Raw genomic sequence first — 23,296 nt, 5'->3', positions numbered from 1 at the left:
AAAAGCGTATTAATGTCTTGGAAAAACTGACAATGCTGTGTTACAGACTCATATATGAGTGACAAAGTATTTGTGTAACCCAAATAAACAGTTTTTGTAGGTGTTGGTGTGGGAGGGAAATTGCCTTTTCAAAAGTGGGAGGATGATTTGTAAACATATCAATAGCTTTTTGATCTCCTTTTGTTTAAATGTATTTGCTGTTATGACTTACAAATCCAAATTAGTCTAGCATGTGTAATTGCAAGGTCTCTATTTTTAGTAACCATGTTCGTTTAATAAATGATTCTCTAGAGCTTCTGTTGAACCAGGTAAAGTATGTAAAGTTTTATATTATATGAATGTATTTAAACACAAGCATTTTTACAGAATTAGCTAATAGGTGTTTTCACGGTAGGATGCAGGCTGCCCTTAGTTTGTTGCCCTCTATATGTCAGCTGTTTTAAATGAGCAACTTAGGAAACAGCCTGTGTCGAAAAATTAATACAGTTTTAAAGTACTGCCTTATATTAACTAACAAAATGTGGGTAATTGATTTAGGTTGATAGCATTTCTGTCTTCCCTTTTAATTTAAAAGACTGCTATTATCATGCAAATGAAGGGGTGTGGTGCTTCAAACTGGCTGTGATATGTGCTTCTTTTTTTTTTTTTTTTTCTCATTTGTTGTTGTCAATAGAAAAGATTGATCTCTGGGCTGGTGAACATAATATCTGTCCCAGTCAGAAAAGGAAAGAGGAAATTAGCAGAGCGATTGGTGGAGAATGATATCTGTCAAAAGAAACACTTGGAGAGCACTGAGTTTAGTGATAGGTGACTGCCGGAAAAAAGGGAACTTTGAATTTTGTCAAGGTAAGGAACGGAAAAATATTTGATTTTGTAATGTGCATACCTTTTAGAAGTTCTTTTTAATGACTGTACCTTGCCTTGTAAACTGTAATTAAAAAAGAAATCTTTGCCTTTAGCCTCAAAAGAGTCTGCGTAAATCAGTGAAGGTGGTGTCTTCATTTCAATATCACTGAGAAAGGGTACAGCAGTAACAATAAATTCCCTCAGTGATGAGTTTTCTACAATCTTCCTTAGCTTGAAAATACATGTATGTGAAAGTTTTAACTGTGTTTTTTGTGTTTTTGATGACATACGTGCTCTTTATCTGGCATGTGACTATTACTTGGCTGGGCTGTGAAAATAATAAAGTTCAGTTTCCTGGACTGCGAGTTGGAACAGTATTTGCAATGAGGTTAAGGGACAGTTGTAATCACACTGGCAAAATGGTTGTGTTTGGAATTTAGAGGAACCCTCTGGTAAACTCATTGCGTTGGGAATCTGTGATAAATTTGATTGAGATGATACTGAGAATGGATATTTCTTCTTCTTGTGTGCAAAAGTAAATCTGCTGTCGCAGAACTAAACTTCTAGTTTAGTTTATTTCTTAATTCTAACCTATAACTGTCATTCCTGTCTTTACTGTAACTACATTTTTCTCCTAAAATGGTGTGTCTAGGTGGCAAGAAACTACTGAACTGATTGAGGTGCTTTCCAGCACTCTGCTGACTTTCTTTCTGAGTGTTGGACCATTTTGCCTATGACAAAACTTTGACAGAGCGTGATACCAAAATAAAACAACCAGTGCCTGCGTACTCTAGACTATGCTCTGGTTAGTTTTGAAGGCAACTAAGCCTTGAGCATATCACTTGTCTCCCCACCCGTGATGCCGTGGCCCACGCGTCTCTGTCGGTGGGGTGTGGAAAGGAGATGGAGCACAGCCAAAAGAGCCAGCGCGAGGCTCTGCACATCGTGTCGTGGCAAGCGGCCGGGGCTAAGGTTTTGTGCACCAGTGTGAACGTACTTTAAAAAAAATAAATCCTATTAAAAATGAATTTGCATTCTAATTCGAGTTCCTAGCTCAGTTTAAAACAAGCAAATGCTGCTCTGGGACCTTCCTGTACACAGGCAAAATGAGTAGTCTTAGCAGGGTTTCTTCTTGCATTTTTATTTTGCTAATTTAAAGTGTATAGCTTCTGACTAATTCTCCTTTCTTCTATCTACGGTCTATTTTTCAAAGTGCAAGTGTACCCTGTACAGGTGGTTGTCGGTTGGTTTCTTTTGCCATATGGGTCTTCATAAAGGATTTTAAAAATAAATAAATGTAAAAGTAAAGATTTCATGCCTGAAGCATGCAGTGCTGGCATACTAATGGGAAGCTTATTGTGGTTTATTGCTGTCAGAGCACGTGCAAGATAATGGAAATTTCCTACAACTTAGGAGAAATGCATGTTTTCTAATACTATTCATTTTTATAGAAAGAGGGAATGAATATGACTAAAATTCACTTCATCTCTATAAAGTCCAAATGATCTGGTTGTACTACTGCAACATTCATAAACGGGAGGGAACAGCATGTTGTCGGTCTTGTTAACCATCGGGCAGGAGAGGCTGCCTGTATCACCTGGGTGCAGGCTCATCTCTACCACTGTAAAGTTGCTGTGTATTAAATGATTCCCTTTCCTGTGTATTTCTATCAGTGTAGCCTTACAGCGAAACAAAGGCATCCTATCTATAACACACCTCACAGAGTTAATGATATTGAGTTTTCGCCTTGGTGGTGAAGATAATCCAGAACTGCTTTGTAGCTCTTTATAAGAAAAGAGTGATCAGTGGTGGTTAGCAATTTGTTAGATCTTTGGGCATTCCCATTTTGATATTTACTGGCAATGAGGTGACTGGGTAAGGTACTTACATCTGGATGTATGTGTTTAGCACATGTTCAAAATTATAGTCTTAAAGGACTTCTTAAGAAGCTCCCTATTGAAATTTGGATGACTGATTAGAGATGAGGCCAACACTCTTAGAGCTTAACTTAATATGGACTTTGTGGTGCCCAAGAAGATTTGACTTGCTGTTGGAAACCTAAATGGAATGAAAGGCAAATTAAAAGGTGTTTGAGTCTATTGCCTCCTTGAAGCAACAGCCTCTTGCAGCATTAGACTACGTGGGCTGACATGATCCCTTTCAAGCATCCTTATCTGTTTTGCTATTGCAAAGTCTACTTCTTGGTTTCCCTTTTTATCCTCAAAACAACATAAAATTGTTAGCTTACCTATGTATCTTAAAGGGCACAATGGAAATAATAACCCCCCCTTCTCACACAGAACAGATGCAAAAGAGGACGAGTGCATTATAGACAGCGAATTGTCATTACACGGCTCACAATCAGGTTTTCATCTGTTCATGTGGTGCACACCTGTGGCTTGCTGGCGTTGCTCTTGATTGGAGTGTGAGAGGTCTTAATGAAAAACAAATCCGGGATGACAAGAAGAGACTCCACGGCACACACGGGTTACTTCACACGTCATAAGAAAGTGAAATTCGAAATATGCTGGTTTGGAGAGAATGCCTGGTGATGAGGGAGCGTGCCTGGGTGACTCTGCAAAGGGAACCGGGGCCCTGCCCGTTGCTGCCTTGAAAAGAAGGCGTTTTTCTCTGTAGGTCAGGTTGATTTGGACCAGTCGAGAGTGGTGGCTGATTTCTCCAGCTTGCTTTCTGAGCCAGTAAGAGTATCCTGGGCAGGAATCCAGCTTTTGAAGTACAAAGAAAAATAACCCGTAATCTATATAAAACGCTGGCGGATGGGGAACGGAGGAAATTTACAGAGAATAACTGAGTTTGAGAACAACTGTGTTAAAAGTAGAATGTGAGGGGAGTGTGTGGATGACATTTGTATTTATTCTAATTTGAAAACACGATCTTTGAAACCTTCGAGCTGAGCAGAGGACGAGAACTCATGATATGATACATTTATTAGTAAGCTGAAACCAAGCACTCCAGCTGAAGCTGAAGTTCTTCTTTTCAAAGTGATTTTTTTTCCCCCGAGTTTGCAGAAGTTTGGGTTGTCTCTCTCCTCCCCCACCTCCCATCTCTCGGTAATGTACTGTGGCTCTGATAACGTTAATGGGCTTTGCCCCACATGGCGCGGCAAGTGTATTGTACCACTGCTCACTGATCGCAGGTCAGTGTGATGCGTGAAATCAATTTATTTGAATCTCTTTGCCTGTATAGGAATTTGGCGGTGTGCCAGTTGTTTTCATTTAATGTTCTTTGTGTTGAACACAGACAAGCAGGCATGCTTTTGTACTCCTCTTTCTTCTGGGCTCTTCTCTTTTCAGCCAATATTCTATTCTGTGGATTTTTCAGAAAGAAGTAGGAATGTGTTACCTTTTTTAAAAATAATTTTTGTTTAAATAGCCTTTAAAGAGTGTAGAAACTAGGTCAGTCATAGAGCAGCCTGCGTAGGGTTTTAACCACGTATGGGTAGTAACACCTGCCTTTTCCCATTTCTTAAATTTGGGAAAAAAGAGAAAACACTGGTCTATTTTTCTAATGCCTGGTTTTATGATTTATGTCCTCTTGTAAGACAAAGACTCTTCAATAATACTTAAATCAGAATAATATTATTTATGAATAAGTGAACGTCTGGCAGTTCGTTGGACGGATTGGAAGTACTTTTCAGGATCTTTTTCATTTTGAGTGATGACCTTAAAGTAAGCATTAATTTGGGAATCCCTTGCTTCATCTTTCTGTCTGTTCCTCCACTCCCCCAGATATTTAATATTTTGAATGGCTGGCTATAGAACAGCTACTGGAAAGTACCCATTTCTTTCCCTTTTTCCTCCTTTTTATGAGAAGGCAGCAAGGCGTATGGAACAAAGCGAGTAATTTAGCCCTTCTTAAATTAAAAAGGGGGGGGGTGTGAAGGAATAGGCAGTGGCAGATATTTCCAGGAGGATTTGGTTTAGAGCCGGGTGTCGGGAGAGGCGGAGAGCGGGAGCAGAGGACTCTGTTGATGCTCCGGGCGGTTGGTGCGGAAGTTGATATGCAGAACCGCGGAGCCGCGGCGCAGGGGTCAGACTCGTACACATCAGCCCCGTTTCCTTGTTTAATTACCTGAAGAGCAAAACATCCAGGCTGGGAGTGTGTGAAAACCCAGTATCTCGAACAGCAGTTTGCTGCTCTGACATCCTGCGAGGCCAGCCCCGTCTGTCCGCAAACGTCAGGGCTGGTTCCTGACAGCGGGCTATCTCTGCCGGGCCTGGGTTCCTTCCATTCAGGAGGCATTGTGTGGAAGAGGGTTTGGTCAGGAATTTGAGGTTCCTGCCGGTTCTTCCAGCCCGGACAACCCTGTGACAGATAGGCCTGATTTTTTTTCTTTTAAAGAATAATAATAATAAAAAAAAAATTGGCCCTTTTTAGTCTTTCCCTTGTAATTCTGGCATTGCTATAATACCGACTGAGACAAAACAGGTTAACCCTTTAGCTTCTGAATCCACGGCTTTTTTCCTTTTACTTATTGTTCTTTCTCCCCTTGCTCAACCTCTTCTATTTTCGGAGATAAAATCTTCTGAGGAGCAAATTCTTTCAGGTGGAATGTGTGCTATGCAGCAAATAAACTTATGAAAATGTTAAATTTTTTTGTAGTAGTCATCAACATAATCATAGTTCTTCGCATTTTAAGTTTTTCATTTTCAGCATGCTTGGCAACATTATTTTTATTCATCCCGTGGATTCAAACCAAGCCAGTGTTTGTTCTGGCATGGCCTGTTAAAACAGTGGTGGCAGCTATCAACGCTTCCATTCTCTTTATTCATGTGATTTTCTTAGGTGTCCAGCCTGGTGTTCAATTGTAAAATATTGGGGTAGGGTCAGTTATAGTCCTTGCTCCTTGTAGCTGCTGTTTACTGAGGTCACTCAACAGGCTGAAGGTGTGGGTGCACGAGGCAGGGTTCTCTGCACTGCTCAGGTTTGGGCTCGTCGGTGGAAAGTGTTCATCAGGATGTAAAACTCAAGGTTACAGCTGAAAAATACTGAATTGTTCATTTAGGTAAAGGTCTTGAATATTTTTTTTTTTTTGGTGATTTGTGAAGAATTGAAGTATGACTTCTTGTTTGAATAATAAATGAAGAGTATGACTCTTACTGGGATAATTTTAATACTCTAGTTTATAGCACAGTGCTATTCATTGTTGTACTGGCAGAACGTAAGATCACAAGGTACAAGGAATAGAGGGAGGGAACATAATTAATATGGCTTTGCAGCAAAAATGAGTGTACCATGTGACTATTGCCTTTTATTGTTGTGGGGAGAAGCTGGTCCAAGAAAGATATTTGTGGTTGTAACAGTGGAGAGGGGAGAGCTGAAAGTTAACTATGGTTTCCTCTTCTTTTATGCAGAAAGCTTTTTGTCCACTTTGTAGAGTTTATGCCTGTAGTCTTGGAGGACATTTTCACGTGCTAATGATTTTGGGTGCTCTGTGGGTGAGATCAAAATTGAGCAGTAACTCGTATTTTCCCTGTTAATATTTCATTAGGATTTTGTAATACAGATTTAAGGGCGAACTTTTCTTCTTGCATGCAAGCATTACCAGATAAGAGTTTTGGGCACCCTTCATTAAGAAAGGTAGCCTTCAGTGGACATACACGTCTGGGAGTCAACGATAGTGCAGTGGGACCAAAAGAGTCATGATCTGTTGTGCCACTAATCCTCCATCTAAGAAGGATTTTCAGGGGATGGTGCAACAAAAGAACTGTTACAGTGTATCAGATCGATAATCGTGATCTAATAAACTCTTAAGTATGTACATAATCCTTCACCTCTAGAATCTGGTCCCCCTTCTTCATTATGAACTCCTTAGGCTACTCTGGTGTAAAGCAGCCTTTACATAAAGGGAATTATTTAAGACATGTATTTTTAAATTCCTTTATCCTGTAATACTGTAAAGAAGCCACAGTTCAGATAAGCATGGCTTGTATCTACAGAATGAAAAAAAAAAAAATTATGCATTGTGGCCACTGTCATGTTCCTGTAGAGTTTGTACACGTATAGGGAATTATGTGTCTGTATGAAAGCACTATCAGTCGGTTAAACCTTTACAAGTCATGTAAGTCATGTCCATCCTTCTAGTGTTTTACGTGCCTTTATGTTTTTGCAGAGTTCATAATCTAATGAACTGTTCATGACCTCTAGCCAACCATTGCACACCTCAACCAGTGTCATAGTAAAAGAAAGTTCACAGATGCGTGGTGACGACTATAACCACACTGTCTTTCCTCCCACCCATCGGGTGGCTAGCTCCTCTTTGAAAATGGCAGAAAATGATAGCCTTTAATCTACGGTTGCCCCCTCAAAAATCCCTCAGAGATAATGGTTTTAAAATCAGCATTCTGTTTGAAACTGAAAAAAATACTTAGCTTGGGCATCTCCGCAAATCTTTGCTGTGACAATCTTGCTTAAGGAAAGTTCTCATGGATAACGGTTCCCAAGGTGGCTCAGGCTTTATTAAAACTGGCACTTTGCATTGTGCCCAAACATTTACTGCTGCTCTTTGCAGATGTTCTCCTAATGTGAAGTGGTGTAATTTGCTCTTGGTGTGAAATTCCACTTCATAATCACCTCTGCATTCTTCTCCTGCTTCTCTTCTGAATGGCTACAAGGAAGCACCATGTGGAGTATAACACAATTAGATAAAATGAAATGATATTTAAAGGCTCCTCCCCATTCCTAGAGAAAGATTTTGTATGTTAATTTTCCTTAGCTGTGGTGGGATTCGTCTGGGTCAGACTAAAATCATAAAGCTTATTTCAGCAGCGCATTGCGCTTCAAGGGAGCATGGTGTGCTCACCCCTCTGCACGACACTGAGCAGATCCCATTCTGGCTCAGTTTTGTGGCAGAAACCAAACTGGCGCAGTGTTTGTCCCTCAGTGTCAGAGTGCTGGTTGTTGATCTTACATTTGTGTGTTAATCGTGGGTCATCTTTGACGGTAGTACACACAGCTTCAAGTTCTGGAACAAATTCTAGCTTTCAGGGCTGGCAGAGGCGGGAGAGGATGCATGTCCAAGGCAGCAGGAGCAGAGAAGAGTCATGTAGTGCATTGGGGAAGGGAGACGCGTAGCAGGGTGAGGAAGTGGCCCCGGAATCAAGAATGTAGGGTTAGGCGTGATGGCAGGGAGAGGGCACTGAATGGAAAAGTAAGAGGAAAACATGATGGAAGGTATAACTAAGGAAACAATGGAAGGAAAAAGATTTCTTTTGACTAACATCAGTACCATCCCTTTGTCTCTCACAAACAAGAATGCTTTTCCATCAAGGGTTGAATGAGTCCGTGTACTGATTCTGCTGTGTTTCCAGACACTGAACTGCATTATAGCAATTCACTTGGTAATACTGCATTGCCATTTTAGCAATTACAGGGTCTGCCAGTGGGTTGTCCTATTATAACTGTGAGAAGACTCATCCATAACCACTTTTCTGCTAGGACTTAGTTCTCATCATTTAAAAATGTGCCCCCCTACCTCTATGCCATTAGACCTTCTCATTCATCAGGGAAAGTTAAAATATTTGATGAGGAAGTGGCTTTCTCACCTGGCTCTGGAAAGCAAATAATTTAGATGGGGAAATAACGCTTATCTCTCCTAGATATGCTCAAATATTTATTTACAGTCCTCATTCACTGCACTCTTGAAATTACTCAGTAGTTGATGGATGTAATACTAAAATAAAGGCATTAACAGTAAACAGCAACATACTGTACAGTGGTACTGCTGTGATGTTACTGGCACTACCATGTACATAAACACATAACAAGGCATGCCTGGTTTCCAGCCCGTTAGAGTGGAGGTCAGCGTAAAGATTTTGCTGTCTGACGTAAGACTAAGCTTTATTTTCTGAATGCTTGTCAGTTTGTTTTACAAACACGACACTATCCTTATACTATTGAATATATATATGTTGACTAATTTTATTCTTTGTTTTCCCGTATATATCTGATAACTATTGTATTATGCAAATTTGTACTGAAACTCATCAGCAACAACAGCTTTGTATCGAGGCCCCTTCGAACAAAGCTTCTGTACCATTATAAATGTAGTAAATAAGTACAAATTGATCAATATATGACAAAAGGGTGAAGAAGGGAGGTCAAGAGGTAAGAATATTTCCATATAAAACATCTTTTCCCTGTTGAAAATGGCAGTACAAGCATAAATAAATGTTTTGGATCGCTGTGTATTTGCTCCACCTGGTGGATTTTCCTGAAAGTGTTTTTAATCCTTGCTAATAAGGGGAAGCTGTCTTTAATTAAGTATAAAACACAGTACCAAGAGTGAAGGCAACTTTTTGTTTGTTTGTTTGTTTTGTTAAGAGTAGCAATAGCATTGCAAAAGGCAGATGTGGAGAAAGAACATTAAAATCAGATATTTCTTTTGGCCACACTTGGGTCAGTACAGTAATCTCTGTGAAAGCATGGCATTCCAAATCAATAACAGTTTACTCTTAGACTCATCTAGAGATTAGTAATTAAAAAGTCCAAGTCTATGGCTTGTGAGGTTATATGTGATCAGTGAAAGCAAGGATTTGATATGTGCCCCCTCCCGCCCTCAATAATTCTTGAGCCCCTCTGATGAGAAGTAGCAGTGCTATTGAAAAAGAGAGATCCTGCACTGAAGTGTTAGCACTGTACATCGGCGTAAAATCTGTCTGTCATTAAGCTAGCTTTGCAAACATTGTTTTCTTTGGAATTCTTAAGGACTCGGTTATGCTTTGATCATCTCATTGTTCTCCTTAGGTTATTTTTTTCCTTTAGAGTGTAATGGCTCCCTAACAGAAGGTGAAGTTTAGAAAATAGTGTCTCCATATGCAAGGGATTTGGAGACCTTTTTATTGTCTTTAAAAATGTCATTCATAGTCCTCATTAGCATTTATTGTTGCAAGCGTACAAGCAGAAAATGTGAAATTGGTATGTCATGAATAGCTCCACAGAGCTCTAGAGCCCTGAAATTTTGCCTGCAGTGTGGTGTGGGGCAGGCATTGAGAGAAAGCTGGCCAGATGGCTGCCAGCACAGAGCAGAGCTGCAGGTTTTTGTCTCTTGTGCTGAGAGGAGGGAAAGTTCACTGGAGCATACGCTATCACCCCTTGCGTTTTAACAAAACTAACTCGCCATCAGTCAAAACGGGGAGGTGGTGACATTGAAACAAAAGTTTTCAATATAATGTAACAGTCCTTGTCAAATGAATAAAATATGTTTAGTTAGTGTCACAAATATTGACATGTTACAAAGAAAAATGCAAGGCTTGAATTTATGGCTGGTGGTAGATACGCTTTCACACAAATATGCTCTCACATTATCTTTATTATGAAAATCCTATGCATTGAAAAGGCATTGATTAGAGGTCAAAACTCGGGTTAATATACTACAGCCGGAGGAGTTTCCCTACCCGTGTTGAACGAGCAAACACTCTGAGCTTCAAGTCAAAAAGCAACTGATAGCTTGAAACCTTTTTTTTTTTCCTTTTGGATCTTAAAATATGACCCTAGTTCAGCAAGAGCAGATATTCTTGTCCAGTCTTCTCCGAGTCACACTTAATGTGTTCTTTCTTCTGTCAGTGAAACGGTGACTTTGGTATTTTCTTGTGTCCTTTCAGAAATAATATCGAATATCTAATTTTCTGAAGTGCATCAGTGACGTCTGTGCTCAGATGGTGTAGTAATTTCCTCTGAATCCAAATAATGATAGAAATTAGCAGTCAATTCTAGTTTACGTTACACACACTATAGAAAATACTGTATTTAATAAAAATGCAAGACAAAACTTGGTTTAGCCTAGATCAAGTGAAAGAAATAGACACCAAACCAGGGACACATATGTGAGTTTGTCCACATGAGTGTTGTTACTAAAATGCATGTTTTACTCTATAAGAGCATGCATTCTTAAGACCTGAAGCCTATATTGACCCTCCCATTCTGAGTCAATTAATTTTTGGTGGAACTACTCATTTCCTATGATAGGTCTTTCTGTATATTTTCTTTGTTTTAAAACCTGAAATACACCTGAAATGCCACTGGGATTTCTGGCAACATTCAGCAAGAATGAATTTTTTTGGATATTTTTTGATCAAAAAGCAGTATCAGTCTAGGTTGCCAGGTCTGACTCACTGTCAAGGTTGATTTTTCTTTACAGATGATTTGAAATCCTCTTTAGAGGACTAACTTCTGATTATCCTGTCGAAATAGTATGACTTCTATGATTTCTTAACTAAAAAAAGAGATAAATGCTTTCTCACCTCCAATGAATTTAATCCAGTACTAGAGGTAACATGATGAACAGTTTCTCTTAGACAACCAATAATATTTTCTTCCCAGCTTGGTGACTCTAGCTTTCAACTACTAAGTATTTGTGTAGGTAATCTCAATTAGTCTGCTTTTCACAGAGCTATGTATGTTTTAAGGATCCCATTTGTCTTTTTTTCAGAAGTCCAGAAAGCCTTGCCAATAAGGAAATGCTTAGGGAAATGTTTAGTGTTATCTGGCAAATGTTTTGTGTTGCATGCTTTAAGAGCTACTGTTAACAGATAAGCATTGGAATATTTTAATTCTGTTTCCAAGCAAAGAATTAGAAGTTTATAAAGAAGTGCCTTTCTTGAATAGCTTGAGCTCTTTTGTGGCAATGCAGTAAAAGCAATGGAGGCTGCTAGGACAACGTCATGGAAAAAGTTGCACTGAGGGTACCCATTGCAGTCCTAGGTGGACTACTTGTTGCACAAAGCCATAGGAGATACTGGGCAGCAAGAAACTAGTGAGCTTCACCTGAAGGTGTTACCTTTACTGTACTTTGGTTGGACAATCCACTGAATAAAGTTCAGAAAGCATCCAGAAGTGGTTGTCCCCCGTCCCCCCGCATCAGCTCTACAGCTCACACATTAGGTGGGTTTGCCCTGTCAGTGGGATGCCTTAAGAAAACACTAATAGCTTCCAGCTGGGTGGAAAATCAAAACGTTTGGGGGCTGACAAAACTAGCAGATTTGAATTTGAAAGCCCAGCTAATGCCTCCATTTTTATTTACCACTCGCCCATAAAAGATTATTTTCCAATATGTCAGCCTCATTTGGTGGCCAGTGGTCTGAAAGTGAAAGTGGAACAAGCAAGCGGAGAAATCTGGACATTAGTGAGTCCGCCCTTTCAAGCTGGTGTGCCACTTTGTGGAATGGCCTTCCCTGAGATTGGGGGGGTCCTAATGACCATTCATCAATGCTCGTTGACTGATCATTGAGTGCCTTCTCATTCAGTTTATCAAGTCTTGCACATAAAAAGTCAGAATAAGCATTATTCAGCTTTGTTAAAGCCAACTAGGAGTAAAATGCTCCATTTGAACCCATTTTGCCCTTGGTTTTTCACTTTGTTAATGCAGTCCTGCTTAAATGAGTGCTTTTATTGGGTCGGTTAGAATATCTGAAACTATTAATTCTCTTGTATTGAATAGCTGGTGGCAGGCCAGAGCAGATGGGGTAGAAAACTATTTGGTTGGGTGTATTGCTTTCAATTAGGATCAATGAGGTTTCAGCTCCTTTGAATTAACTCACTTAATACCCACTGTGTGAAGTCACAATGTATCACAACAGTCTGCTATAAGTAGAGCGGGAAGTTGAGAAGTCCTACAGAAAAGCTTAAATTCATCCTTCACTGTTAATAGAGAGCTTTCATTAACTACAGATGCGTTTCAGTGGACTTCCAGTCCCTGTTATTAAGCTAGGTTTGCGCAAAAGGCAATCTCTGTCCTTTTAAATGGCGATCGTTTGGAATTTCTCTTTTCCGTCAGATCCATGTCTTGGTGACCTCCTATGGTCCACTGCATAAAAATCTTCCTTCTTTACCCTTCAAGTATATCAATATGGAGGCTGTTTTGCTGCCTTTACCCATTTTCAAAATTAAGAGTTGTAGAGGATTATTTAAATTTATTTGGTAAAGTGTTTTGAGTGAGTGTCAAAGAAGGAGCTGGTTCCCACCCAGGAAGGTGTAGCGTAACATGGACCGTAAAGAAATTGGCCAAAGATTATCTTCTGGATTTTTCACTCTCTTTGTATCCGTTTCATTTTGGTATTGCACACAATACCGACTCTTGTCATGCAGCAGAATTGTTCCTATGTTAAAACCGCTGCTTTTCTTTTCTTAGCGGAGAATAAAACCATTTTACAGAACGGGCTGTCCACCTTTGCTTGGCTTCCTAAAATTTCAGACCTGCTGCAAAAACTGTTAGGGCAAGCTTTAAGTGACTGCATTAAAAATGGGGGTGGGGTGAGGAAAGCGAATAAATATCCACAGATATTTATTCAGGGAGGACTGCCAAATGGGTTGCAGCCTGCCTCAGTGTATTAAATAATGAGAGGGGAAAACTATTCATGCAGCTGGCTGCTTGAGAAAATGCTGAAGTAGTCTCAGATGCACAGGCATTCTGTTAGCCCCTTCCACGAGCAGACTTCTAGGTGAGAATCTCCAGGGATCCAGGTTTTGTTGACGTGGATCAATTTAAATGGCAATTACTGTAGTCAGATAACAGCTTAAAAAGGCTTTTTACACACAAAAAAAAGATGCATAATCACACAGCATATGGAAGTTCAATTTCATGAACCGTGGTCTGTGGATTTACAATGTACTGATATTAAGACCTACTTTTAAGACTGAATATTGTTGGGTTTTATTAAAATGCGTCATACCTTTGACACTTTACTTTCTACTCTGAAGCTGATTCAGGCTGCATCTATGTTGATGAAAGGTTGCATTTCCAACTGTGAAAATGTTTTTCCTTTCATGTAGAGTACAGCATTAAAAAAGAAAAACAACACAGCAAATACAGTACTGACTGACTGGTTTTAAATAGTACATCAAAAAATAAAACAAAAAGAATGGTAAATGCTTTTAAAGGCCTTGGTGGCGCAGACTTTGCTTGTTATTCCTTCCCTTTCCCCCCTCCGCTTTTCCCCCCTTCATGAAAGCAGTCTTGTCATGAAAATGTTTTCATGTTTCGGTGTTTTTCTTGGGCTCTCCAACACTCCAAAATCCATAATAGAGAACTTCGTTAAAGTAGACGTCTGACGAAGATGAAGAAGAGACCTGCCTGAAGTAGCAGACGCGTGACATTGGTGGTGCCGGGGTGTTCACTGGGGCGAGGGGGGCTGCTTCTTTGATCGTCTTGAATTTGCCAGTCCTGTGTTTGGAGTCTCTCTCCTACGTAGGTGAAGCTTCAAGGTGGCACTTAGATAGCGTTAAAAAGTTATTGTGGAAATACAGTAAATTAAGTGGCTCATTTGCTTTAAGTAAGAAATATTCATGAGTTCAGTCTGGATGTTGGGAGGGTTGTTATTTTTTGCTTAATTTCGTGCGCGTGTCCTTCTAAACAGATCTGTATCGGGCTCTGCGGCAGCAAGGGGAAGGAAGAGGAAGGAAGACACAGGTTGTGTCTGTGCAGCAGAGGCAGAAGATGGCATAACGCAAAATCAGAGGGCTGCATAAATAAGTACAAAAGGATGAGCCTTGTACTGACTCCTGAAGATCTGATTGAGAATCGCTGCCTTTCTATATGGGTTTAAATGTGTATTGCCAAGGCAAAGTCAAAACCAGGACCTATGCGCTAATTGCTGGAGAAATACTACTTGCTCAAGGGAGAAGCTTTTGCAAGTGCTAAATAGGAGGAGAGTTTTAAAAAGAAGGTATTTTTCGTCTAAGTCTAGGCTATACGTGCTACAGAAGGCATGCGAGTCAGGCGTATGTTTCTCCTAAGAGGCAAAGATGTTTTACAAAGGACTAAAGAGGGACTGCTGAGAAGAAAATAGCCAGCTTTAGATAAAGCACTATAACAAAGACTTGTAGTTTTATGTATCATGGTGTCCATTAAAGCTTAATAGGGAAGAGTGCATTGAACCTAGCCAGGCATACGTTATTCATGTGAAGGATAAACATTTAAGGGGTGTGCAAAATCAGAAATTGGGAGGACATGATTGTTTAGCTTTTGAAAAAGCTTTACAGGGAAGATTTTGTTTTCATCCCCCATGGATCACCATGCAAGGTACAGGAGAGTAAGCTGCAAATGTTTGGAACATATCAATGCAGGAATCCCAGGGGGTTAAAAGCACTATCGTAAAATAAAAGTGGTCTGCTTTCTAAGTGCGTTCTATTTTACACGTACTACTGAGCATCTGAGAAAAGGAGTGATTTTGATACTCTGTTCACTATAGTAAAACAGCATAATAATGACAAAAGTGTGGGGAGGGGAGGAAGAGGAGGGAGGACCCTCTCGTGTATCCTCGTGCACGTTTTGAATTTCCAGCTAAATAAACAAACCTAGTCCTATGGAGCACAAAATTATGGCTGTTAAAAAATGAATTTGTTTCCACTTTTGGAGGAGAGCTGATTCGAAGCGATGCTTTTTCCTTTAATTGCTGTCAGCAGAAGAAGGGGTTAACTTTTAAGGAAAAAATGAATAATTCAGTGTTTGGCTTATCACTCCGCATTTTACTTTCTATTCTTTGGTCATCTGGAACTTGGTGTGAAAGGTAGAGTAAAAGGAGTCAGCTGAGGGGAGCCGGGGTTGTGATAATTTGCACACACATCCCTGTCATTGTTCTGCCTGAAGAGACAGGGCTGGGTTCAAGGCCACATGTGCTCCTGTCATCATTCACATTTCTGCTCCAAGTGCAATACAGAGTGTCAGCTCTCCATCTGTCTTTGCCTGGCAAACGCACGCGCCCAGCATCCTGCCTCCAGCTACGCTGCCACAGCCAGTTCTGATGGCCCTCCTCGCTTCTCTCTGTTCATTCCAGAACAGGAGGCACTGAGCCCTAAATAAGCTTGCTTTTAGGAGAGAGCCATTTACAGTGTGGTATATTTTATCCAAGGATGCCTGGTGAGTTGAAATTATTGCAGCTCTTTCGGTTTTAAATGAGGAAACGCTAATTGTTTGTGTTTTTTTTTTTTTTTTAATATAGTATCCCCCCCTTCCCCCCCCTCCCCCTTTAATATTGAGGGTGATTTGCAGCTGATACGGGTACGGAGCGATCGTGGATGCTAATTCTGTTGTGTATATGTTTGGGGGAGGGGAATTTGTGCGAGGGAACTGCCAGAGATGATACTTACAGCAGGACTGGATGTTTCAATGAAAGGGGATGGAAATAGCAGAAAGTCACTGGCTTTGTGGGCGCAGGTCTCTGCACAGGGGATCGTTTTTAGCAAAGAGAAATACGGCTTCGGGCTGGCTTTCGTGACCGTCAGCCGTACCTTGAATCTGCAAACATCTGATCGGTAGAGAACAGTCACAGCATTCACCCATCAGCTGAAATTATCTCTGTGAAAAGCTGTTTATGTTAGAGAAGTGAAGGAGATTTATAAAACAAATTATTCCAGCGTTGTCCTAAATCGCAGTCCTTAACTGTCACCAGGCAGATCACTGAAATAGGTTGATTCAAAAGAAAACAATAAAAAAATCTGCTGAATTAGAGGAATTGCTGTGGAGCTGGAAATTTTAATAGGTGGGTTTCCTCAGGAAAATATTATCCTTGGGTCTCACGATTGCTTGTCTAATTGATAAGTGTTATTGCCAGTGAAAATGGTGCTTCAATGCAGGGTGATTTATCTGGGGCATTTTGCGAGATGCTTGACCACAACCGAGTGGATTGAGTTTGGTGTGTTTTATTTGTTTTGTTTCTTGTTTTTTGTTTTTTTGTTGTTGTTTTTTTTTTTCCTCTTTGGGTAAGGACTGAAGAAAGCCATGTGCCTGATTATAGCAGCCTGTGTCTCTGGTTAAAAAAAGACAGGGCTAGAGATCCTACAGCTGGCTGGTTCTTGTGGATCATTTGGGTAGGACATGCAGAAGAGGCTACACTTGATCACAGAGAGTCTGCACACCTCGCAGATGGTGTTTTGAAACAGTATCTGCCAGTTTGCTGCAACCACAGTTGCATGTAGGTATTGCCAGTTGTTGGAAGAATGTTTTCCTTTTAGGATTTTTATACACGGTCATTCCCTACTGCTGGTATGTTTGCTGATCCTCTGCTTGTAACAAGAAAGTGGGCTCTGTTTGCTCAAAGCGCAAGGCTAAGAGGATTTATATGGTTGAAATATGGGCAAATTAATTTGCATAGATAACAACTGAGGACTATGAAAGGTCAATTTAACCCTTTAGACGTCAAATTTGATTTGCATGCATTACATTCCTGGGAATGTGGTCTTCATTAGAAATATCATGGTAATTCATTAATTTGGAAAACTGTGCATGCTGCATAATTTGAATCCACTGACATTCCCCTTATATTTCTATGAAACTCATCATCTTGTGCAGTTTACTATCTCTGTGCTTTATTAAGATATTTAAATGTACTGAAATGACACAATCGTATCAGTTTTGATCCTTGGGGGCATTATTTGGGGCTAGTGGCAAACAGTGTTGGAATGCCTAGAGTGGAGGTTTTCGAAAACCTATTAAGCCTTTGGCATTTAAATTACTTAATCTACCTGCTGGTTAAAATTTCATGCATCTTTAATCAAAATGGCATGCACTACATTCAAGTATGTATACCCTTATCAATACTCATTAAACATTACCGTTAAATAAATCTTTAATTTCCAGCCTTCCCTTAAAGCAGCAGCAAGCAAGAAGTGTGTTTTAATGTCAGCTCGGCGTGTTAGAAAACCTTGCACTTGGATACAGAGAATACACTAACAGCTGTGACTGGGAGCATGTGCCAGAATGGAGATACTTGAACAGATCTGACACTTGGCTATTTTTGACACCCATCTGCACTTTTTTACTCTCCTCTAGGATGAACTGCCTCTCAATCTGTTCACAGCATATTTTAGCCCTTTAATATTGTGGTGTTGGGTTTTTTCAAATGGGCATTATTAGCCATCTGGGGCAGATTTTGTATTTTAAAAGTAAGCACATTATGTACAGGAGATTAAAAGGATGTGTATTTTTATGTAATCTGATATTATGTCAGTGCCTTTTGTGTATGTGTGAAGTCTTGATTTCCGAAGCATCCCTTTAGTGATTCTGACATCTGAAGTCCTCCTCCTTTTGGGGAAAGAACAGGAACTAATAAAGACGGGTTCTGGTTTATGTGTAGCGATAACACTTTTACACAAAATAAATTTGCCCTCCAAAGACGAACTGCTCGTACTGTTATAATTGCGACTGGCTGCTCACCTCCTCGCTTCCCTCTCGGGGCAAAGCGGCAGCAGCGGGGCTTGCTAGTGAAACGCTGTAAAAGCGATTCAGATCTCTGTTAAGGCACTACTGCAACTCTGAGAAAAGTCTCTGGAAAGATAATCCCGTTAACATGCAGCTTGCAGTAACCAAGTTAACGGTTTTGTTGTTCTATGTAGTGAACTCTAGGAAGTGCTTATCTCTAAATAATTGATGCTGGGGGAACAGTGTTCAATTCTAATACCGTACAAGAGTTTGATTACTGTGAGTGTGGTTTTTTTTTTTTTAAACTGTTGATTCCAGATTTTATTTATGAAACATTACAAATCTATCAGTCATTTTATAGTACTTTCAAAGAACAGATGTTGGCCTACAAAATGCTTTATTATTGCCCATGGCAGTATTCAGCATGGTTTCCTTAAAAGGACAATCAGCGATCACAGTCATTGTAGCCCAGAAATAATGCTGCTCTTTCAGAAGATGGCCTGGTATTAGGTCAGACCACCCTTTCTTTACTTCTGCTCTCCAGATGTGGCTGCAACTTTTTTTTTTAAGTTCATGTTTAAAAAAAAAAAAAAAAAAAAGGGGTTTGTTTTCAAAATCTGGTTTTACTTAAGATATCTCCATCCTGGAGTGCATTTCATAAATTGCCCACATATTTTTCTTAGCAGAGAACTTAACTGGCTGTAATTTTTAACACATGGCCACATCATGTGATATTTTCAAAACATTTGCACATAGCTTTAAGAAGGTCCCAACAGAAATGATCCATCATCTCACAGCCAGCCCGTTTCTTAACAGCATATCTGCATTTTCCATTTAGCAGAGCTATATATTATTAGCTTACATTTTGGGTAGTAAAACAGTGCATTGCTGATTGTAAAACATGGACTTTATTATCTGCTGAAAATTGATTTGGCATTTATAGCCACTGTGTACTAGACTGGCTTTCTGGTTTTAACATTAGTGCTTGCAAGTGATGATTTGTTTAAAGAACAGAAACAAAATTGCCATGGACATAACTGTTAGTGTCCTAGTAACTGAACATTTGGATTATCCACCTGTTTTTTAAATACTTGCGTCTAAATGCTGTTATACAGCAAAAGTCTCCTAACAGTCCATTAACTGACTTGTTCTGTTCTAAGTTGCAGTTGCTATGCTGTTATATTAGGACAATTCTGTGTCTTACAAAACAAGTTTCCTGCCAAATGGGGAAAATGCGTCTGGAAATACTTAAGTCCAAGTGTTAACCTTGCATCATTATTCCAATCATCCTACATAATGACTTTATCTTCTTCAGGATTCGGATAGGAGTGAAAAGGCCTTTCCCTAAGAGGACTGTGGGTCACTAGGTTCTTCAGATATGTATCGTAGGGTTTGGGAGATGACATGTAATGACTTGCTTTTCAAAGTATTAAAGGTTCTTCTTCTTTTATGGTAGTAATAAATTCCAAAGTCTGCATGACATTATTGCTCTTATTCCCAACCCATGGGGCTGTGAACAGCATCTTTCTACGTATGTAACTAGCACATCATGGGATGCAGATCATGCTGCAGAAATAGCTGTTAAATTATGTTTTTAAGCAGGGTCCCAAACACTCTTTTAGTGAAGATTTAGTGCTTTTCAACTCAGACCCTTAGCTGGAGAGGAACAAACTAAACAGTTTCTCAGGACTGGTACTTCCTTGGTGTGCACAGGGTGTTTAGCGCCAATCCCATTTTGATTTGAAGATTTTTGGGCTCCACATTAATACATAATTGCCAGTTAAGTATTGCTTGCAAATCAATGTGATCTGTGTATATGCAGCTTGAAAAAAGGCTTGAATACCAATTCTGGGTAAAACAAATTCTAAAATTATTTGATATGCCGATTTGAAAAGTCTAAATAGAGAAGTTGATACATCTAAGAGCAGAAGAAGACATGGTACGTGGTCCTTTCCAGGACCTGTAGCTGTATCAGTTTTCTGGTTGGTTTGCTGCATCCTTTTTTCATCCAAGTGTGTACATCAAGCATAACTCTACCGAAAATCACTTGAAGCCCGAGTTCTTGCTACCGGGTCACAGACAAGTGACACAGGTCACAGCTAAGTTGCACAAAGACAACTCCTGCACTTGAAGCAGTAGGTGGTTTCCAAATCCAGAATATCATACCTTTGAATTGCCCTCAACTCTCTCCTCATTCCAGATGCATCACTGTTACAGCTTCAAGGCTTCCCCCAAGCATGTCGAGCTGCATCTCTGCATGCTAAGATCTGTCACAGTATTGACAGGGTTAAGAAGGCCAGTGCTGAGTTCACACCTATGTCTTTTTGGGATTGAGGCATTTCTGTATCTGAGACATTTGCATAGTTGGATCTGGTCGGTAATCTTGGAGGATGCCTAATGCGTATTTAGAAATGTTGGTCTCTTCACAAGCGCAGGCTTACTTTTTGTTCCCAGAAATGCGTGTTGCGTAAAACGGAGCACAGAGCCAGCGATACTGAGGCGAGTAGAGATTAAATCAGGAAAACCATAGGGCACAGCAGCGCTTGGAGTTTTACTTGTACGCAGACACAGTCTAGCCATATTGGCCCGCTTGGCAAGGCTGATTTCATTCAATATCCCGCTATGCTAACTCCACGTTCACGCTGTTCCTCTGTGAAGCTGGTGAAGCCCTTGCTGTGCTGTACCATGCTATCTATATTCACTGGCTCAACTCTCTAGGAGCCCAGCCGTCTCTGCACCATGCTGCATTTTGCAATGTACATCTGTTCTTTCTGCCTCTTGTATGTGATAGTCACCAGATGAAGAGCAGGACCAGTGCAGGAGCTGCTTCTTCCTTTCTGCTGTTGATCTCAGGCCTTGTCATTTCAAGGTCCCTCTTGAAATGTTTCCTGTTCCGTCCTTGGGTGGGACAAGAGCGATGGAGATTACTCCCATTAAGAATAAGCGGCTGTTGGGCGGTAGCTTTCTCTCCGCAGAGGGAATGGGTTGCAGACCTGAGCTTGAGCAAGCAGAAGGAGGATTTGAATTCATGTCTTTCACTTCCAGAGTGAGGATTCCACTAAAAAGACTTGAATAAAATCAAAGCTCACCTCTTCCATCTCGCTTAGCTGTGTCTTACACAAACCAGTTCTACTTGCCAGTCTTTTGAAGGTGAGGATATGGACATCTTTTCTGGAGGAGGTTGTAGTGCTGTGGATCCCATGTATCCAAGTTACTGAGGCTCTTGAAAGGCAGGGGTAAAGCATCTTATCTCCAGTATTTCCCTGTTGGTGAGCTGTAGGCAGTTGCTAGTTAAATATAACTAACTTTATATCATCTTTTCTGTCAAGAGCTGTCTACAGCTACCTAATGGAAGGGTGTAGAGAAGACGGATGGAGCCAAACTCTTCTCAGAGGTGCATAGTGATAGGATGAGAGGCAACAGGCACAAGTAATGGACCATGACAAATCCCAAGTAGATACCAGGAAAAAAAAATTCTTTACCATAAGAATGCTCAGACACTGAAACAGGTTGTCCAGAGAGATAGTGGTATTTCCATTATTGAAGATACCATATTGGACAAATCCCTGGCAACTTGATCTAATAGCACATGCTTTGAGGCTGAAGGGCATGGACTATCTGATCTCCTGAGGTCACTTCAGCCTGCATGTTCATTCGTTGCTCTACTGGATCTGTTAGATGTTTTGGATACCCTGTCTGAGGTGCTTCAGCCCTGTTGCACTGTAGGAGAGAGCAGAGCAGTCCATGGCATTGTCTTTTTTGTTGTGTTTCAGGGGGAAATTTCTGCAGCGTTGAGCTGCTGGGCAGTTAATTATTCATTGAATTTGATCTGAAACCATTACTTGATCTGTAACTTGCAGAATGAACTTTGCCTTTGCGTGCGAGTGGAAGAGCAGAATTGTCAGACTCAGCGGTGGCTGAAAGGGCTTGCACCTCCTTCCCATGGTAGCTCATTGAGCTGTGCTTCCACATACCAAAGCTGACTTTACTTCTCTGTGCTGTTGGGTATTTTATTTTTATTTTTATTTTTTCCCTACTAGTCATTTCTTCTTTACTGCCAGTTATAGGTAGAGTATGGAGAAATAGCCTCATTGTGAGCATTAATTGCAGAAGAACTTGAGACAACAAGTTTCTGGAGACCTTGGGATTTGAGAGGTGTTGCTTCAACTGAAAGTTCACTGACCTCTTGGTTTTGTCCCTGTGCTGCAGCACACCACCTGGTAGTAATGTTCCTGCAGCTGGTTTAGGGCTGTAGTGTCAAAAGAGACACTGAACCAATCCAACTTCTAAACATCTCCTGCCCAAATTCCTATGGCATGAAGCTACAGCCTTACTTGAGCTTTTCCATGATGTTGCAAAATAAGTTATGCATTTATTTCTAGTTCTTAAGAATAAAACAACTTCATTTTCTTGCTCTTGGGATCTGGAAATCTTGTGAAATTTTAATGAGGAATAACTACCTGGTAGGACCCACACATCTGAATTAATTTAAGTCACCCAGCCAGCTATTTCAGTATTAATGTGGATATATGTTCTGGAACAGTGCCTGCAACATAAGCGTGCTTTTAAACGAGTACAAAGTGTAAGTCAAAGGTGTCAGGAAATCTTTCTGAAGTTTGAAAGGAAATACCGTCAGCAGTGGACACGATTATTAAGAGTACTACTCATATGGTTCTCATTCATTATGGACATCCTTTTAGAAGCAGTCTGTAACAAGCTCTGCAGCATTTTATGTATTGACTGAAAGAAGTATGGAAAGAGAAGAGCAAAAGGAATCAGTATTGATCATCTCTTGGAGGAGAGGCTGAGGAATAAGGAAGAAAAACGTATTTTGGTAACCCTTCAAGCGTACTTCAAGTTTGTGCAGATCTGGTGTAGGGTCAGGCCTATATAATTCTTGGTTAAAAAAAGATTTGCTGTAATAAAATGAGATTTGAGGAAGTGGGATTTGCATATTCTTAATTTGTTTTCTGGCAAGGTTTGAAATGATGATTCAAGAAGGAGGAATGTATTTTACCTTTCAAAGTCCGTTGCACTTTCCAGCTTATTGCTACATCTGCTCTCTTCTGGGGGTTAATGCACTGTTCTGTCTTCTAGAAGTCATTCAGAAGCATCTCTAAAATTCAACTTTGTACCCTTTCAGTTATAACGCTTTATTGGAATTTTCTCCATGTGCTTGTAATCCACATGCCCAAGCCTTGGGAGCCCTCCTGTGTGCCTCAGGTGCGGATTCTTTTAGTTCTCCCCTTTCTCTGATTTTTCTAGCCGTGCTGGGTTCACCGTCTTACCCTGCTC

General features: G+C 40.3%; 1 protein-coding gene across 1 annotated transcript in view; it reads left to right on the top strand.

The window, feature by feature from the left end:
* Positions 1–758: 758 nt before the first annotated feature.
* Positions 759–23,296, top strand: part of LOC104621254 (protein CBFA2T1-like) — a 58,794-nt gene continuing 36,256 nt past the window's right edge. The window contains exon 1 of the mRNA XM_010287689.1: positions 759–846. Within this exon, the coding sequence (XP_010285991.1) occupies positions 759–846 (88 nt within the window). The remainder of the gene's footprint in view (positions 847–23,296) is intronic.

The sequence above is a fragment of the Phaethon lepturus genome, unplaced genomic scaffold (assembly GCF_000687285.1).
Source record: "Phaethon lepturus isolate BGI_N335 unplaced genomic scaffold, ASM68728v1 scaffold13130, whole genome shotgun sequence".
Classification (NCBI taxonomy): Eukaryota; Metazoa; Chordata; class Aves; order Phaethontiformes; family Phaethontidae; genus Phaethon; species Phaethon lepturus.
Note: the sequence above shows the minus strand (reverse complement) of the source record. Positions and strands in the feature narration are given on the sequence as shown.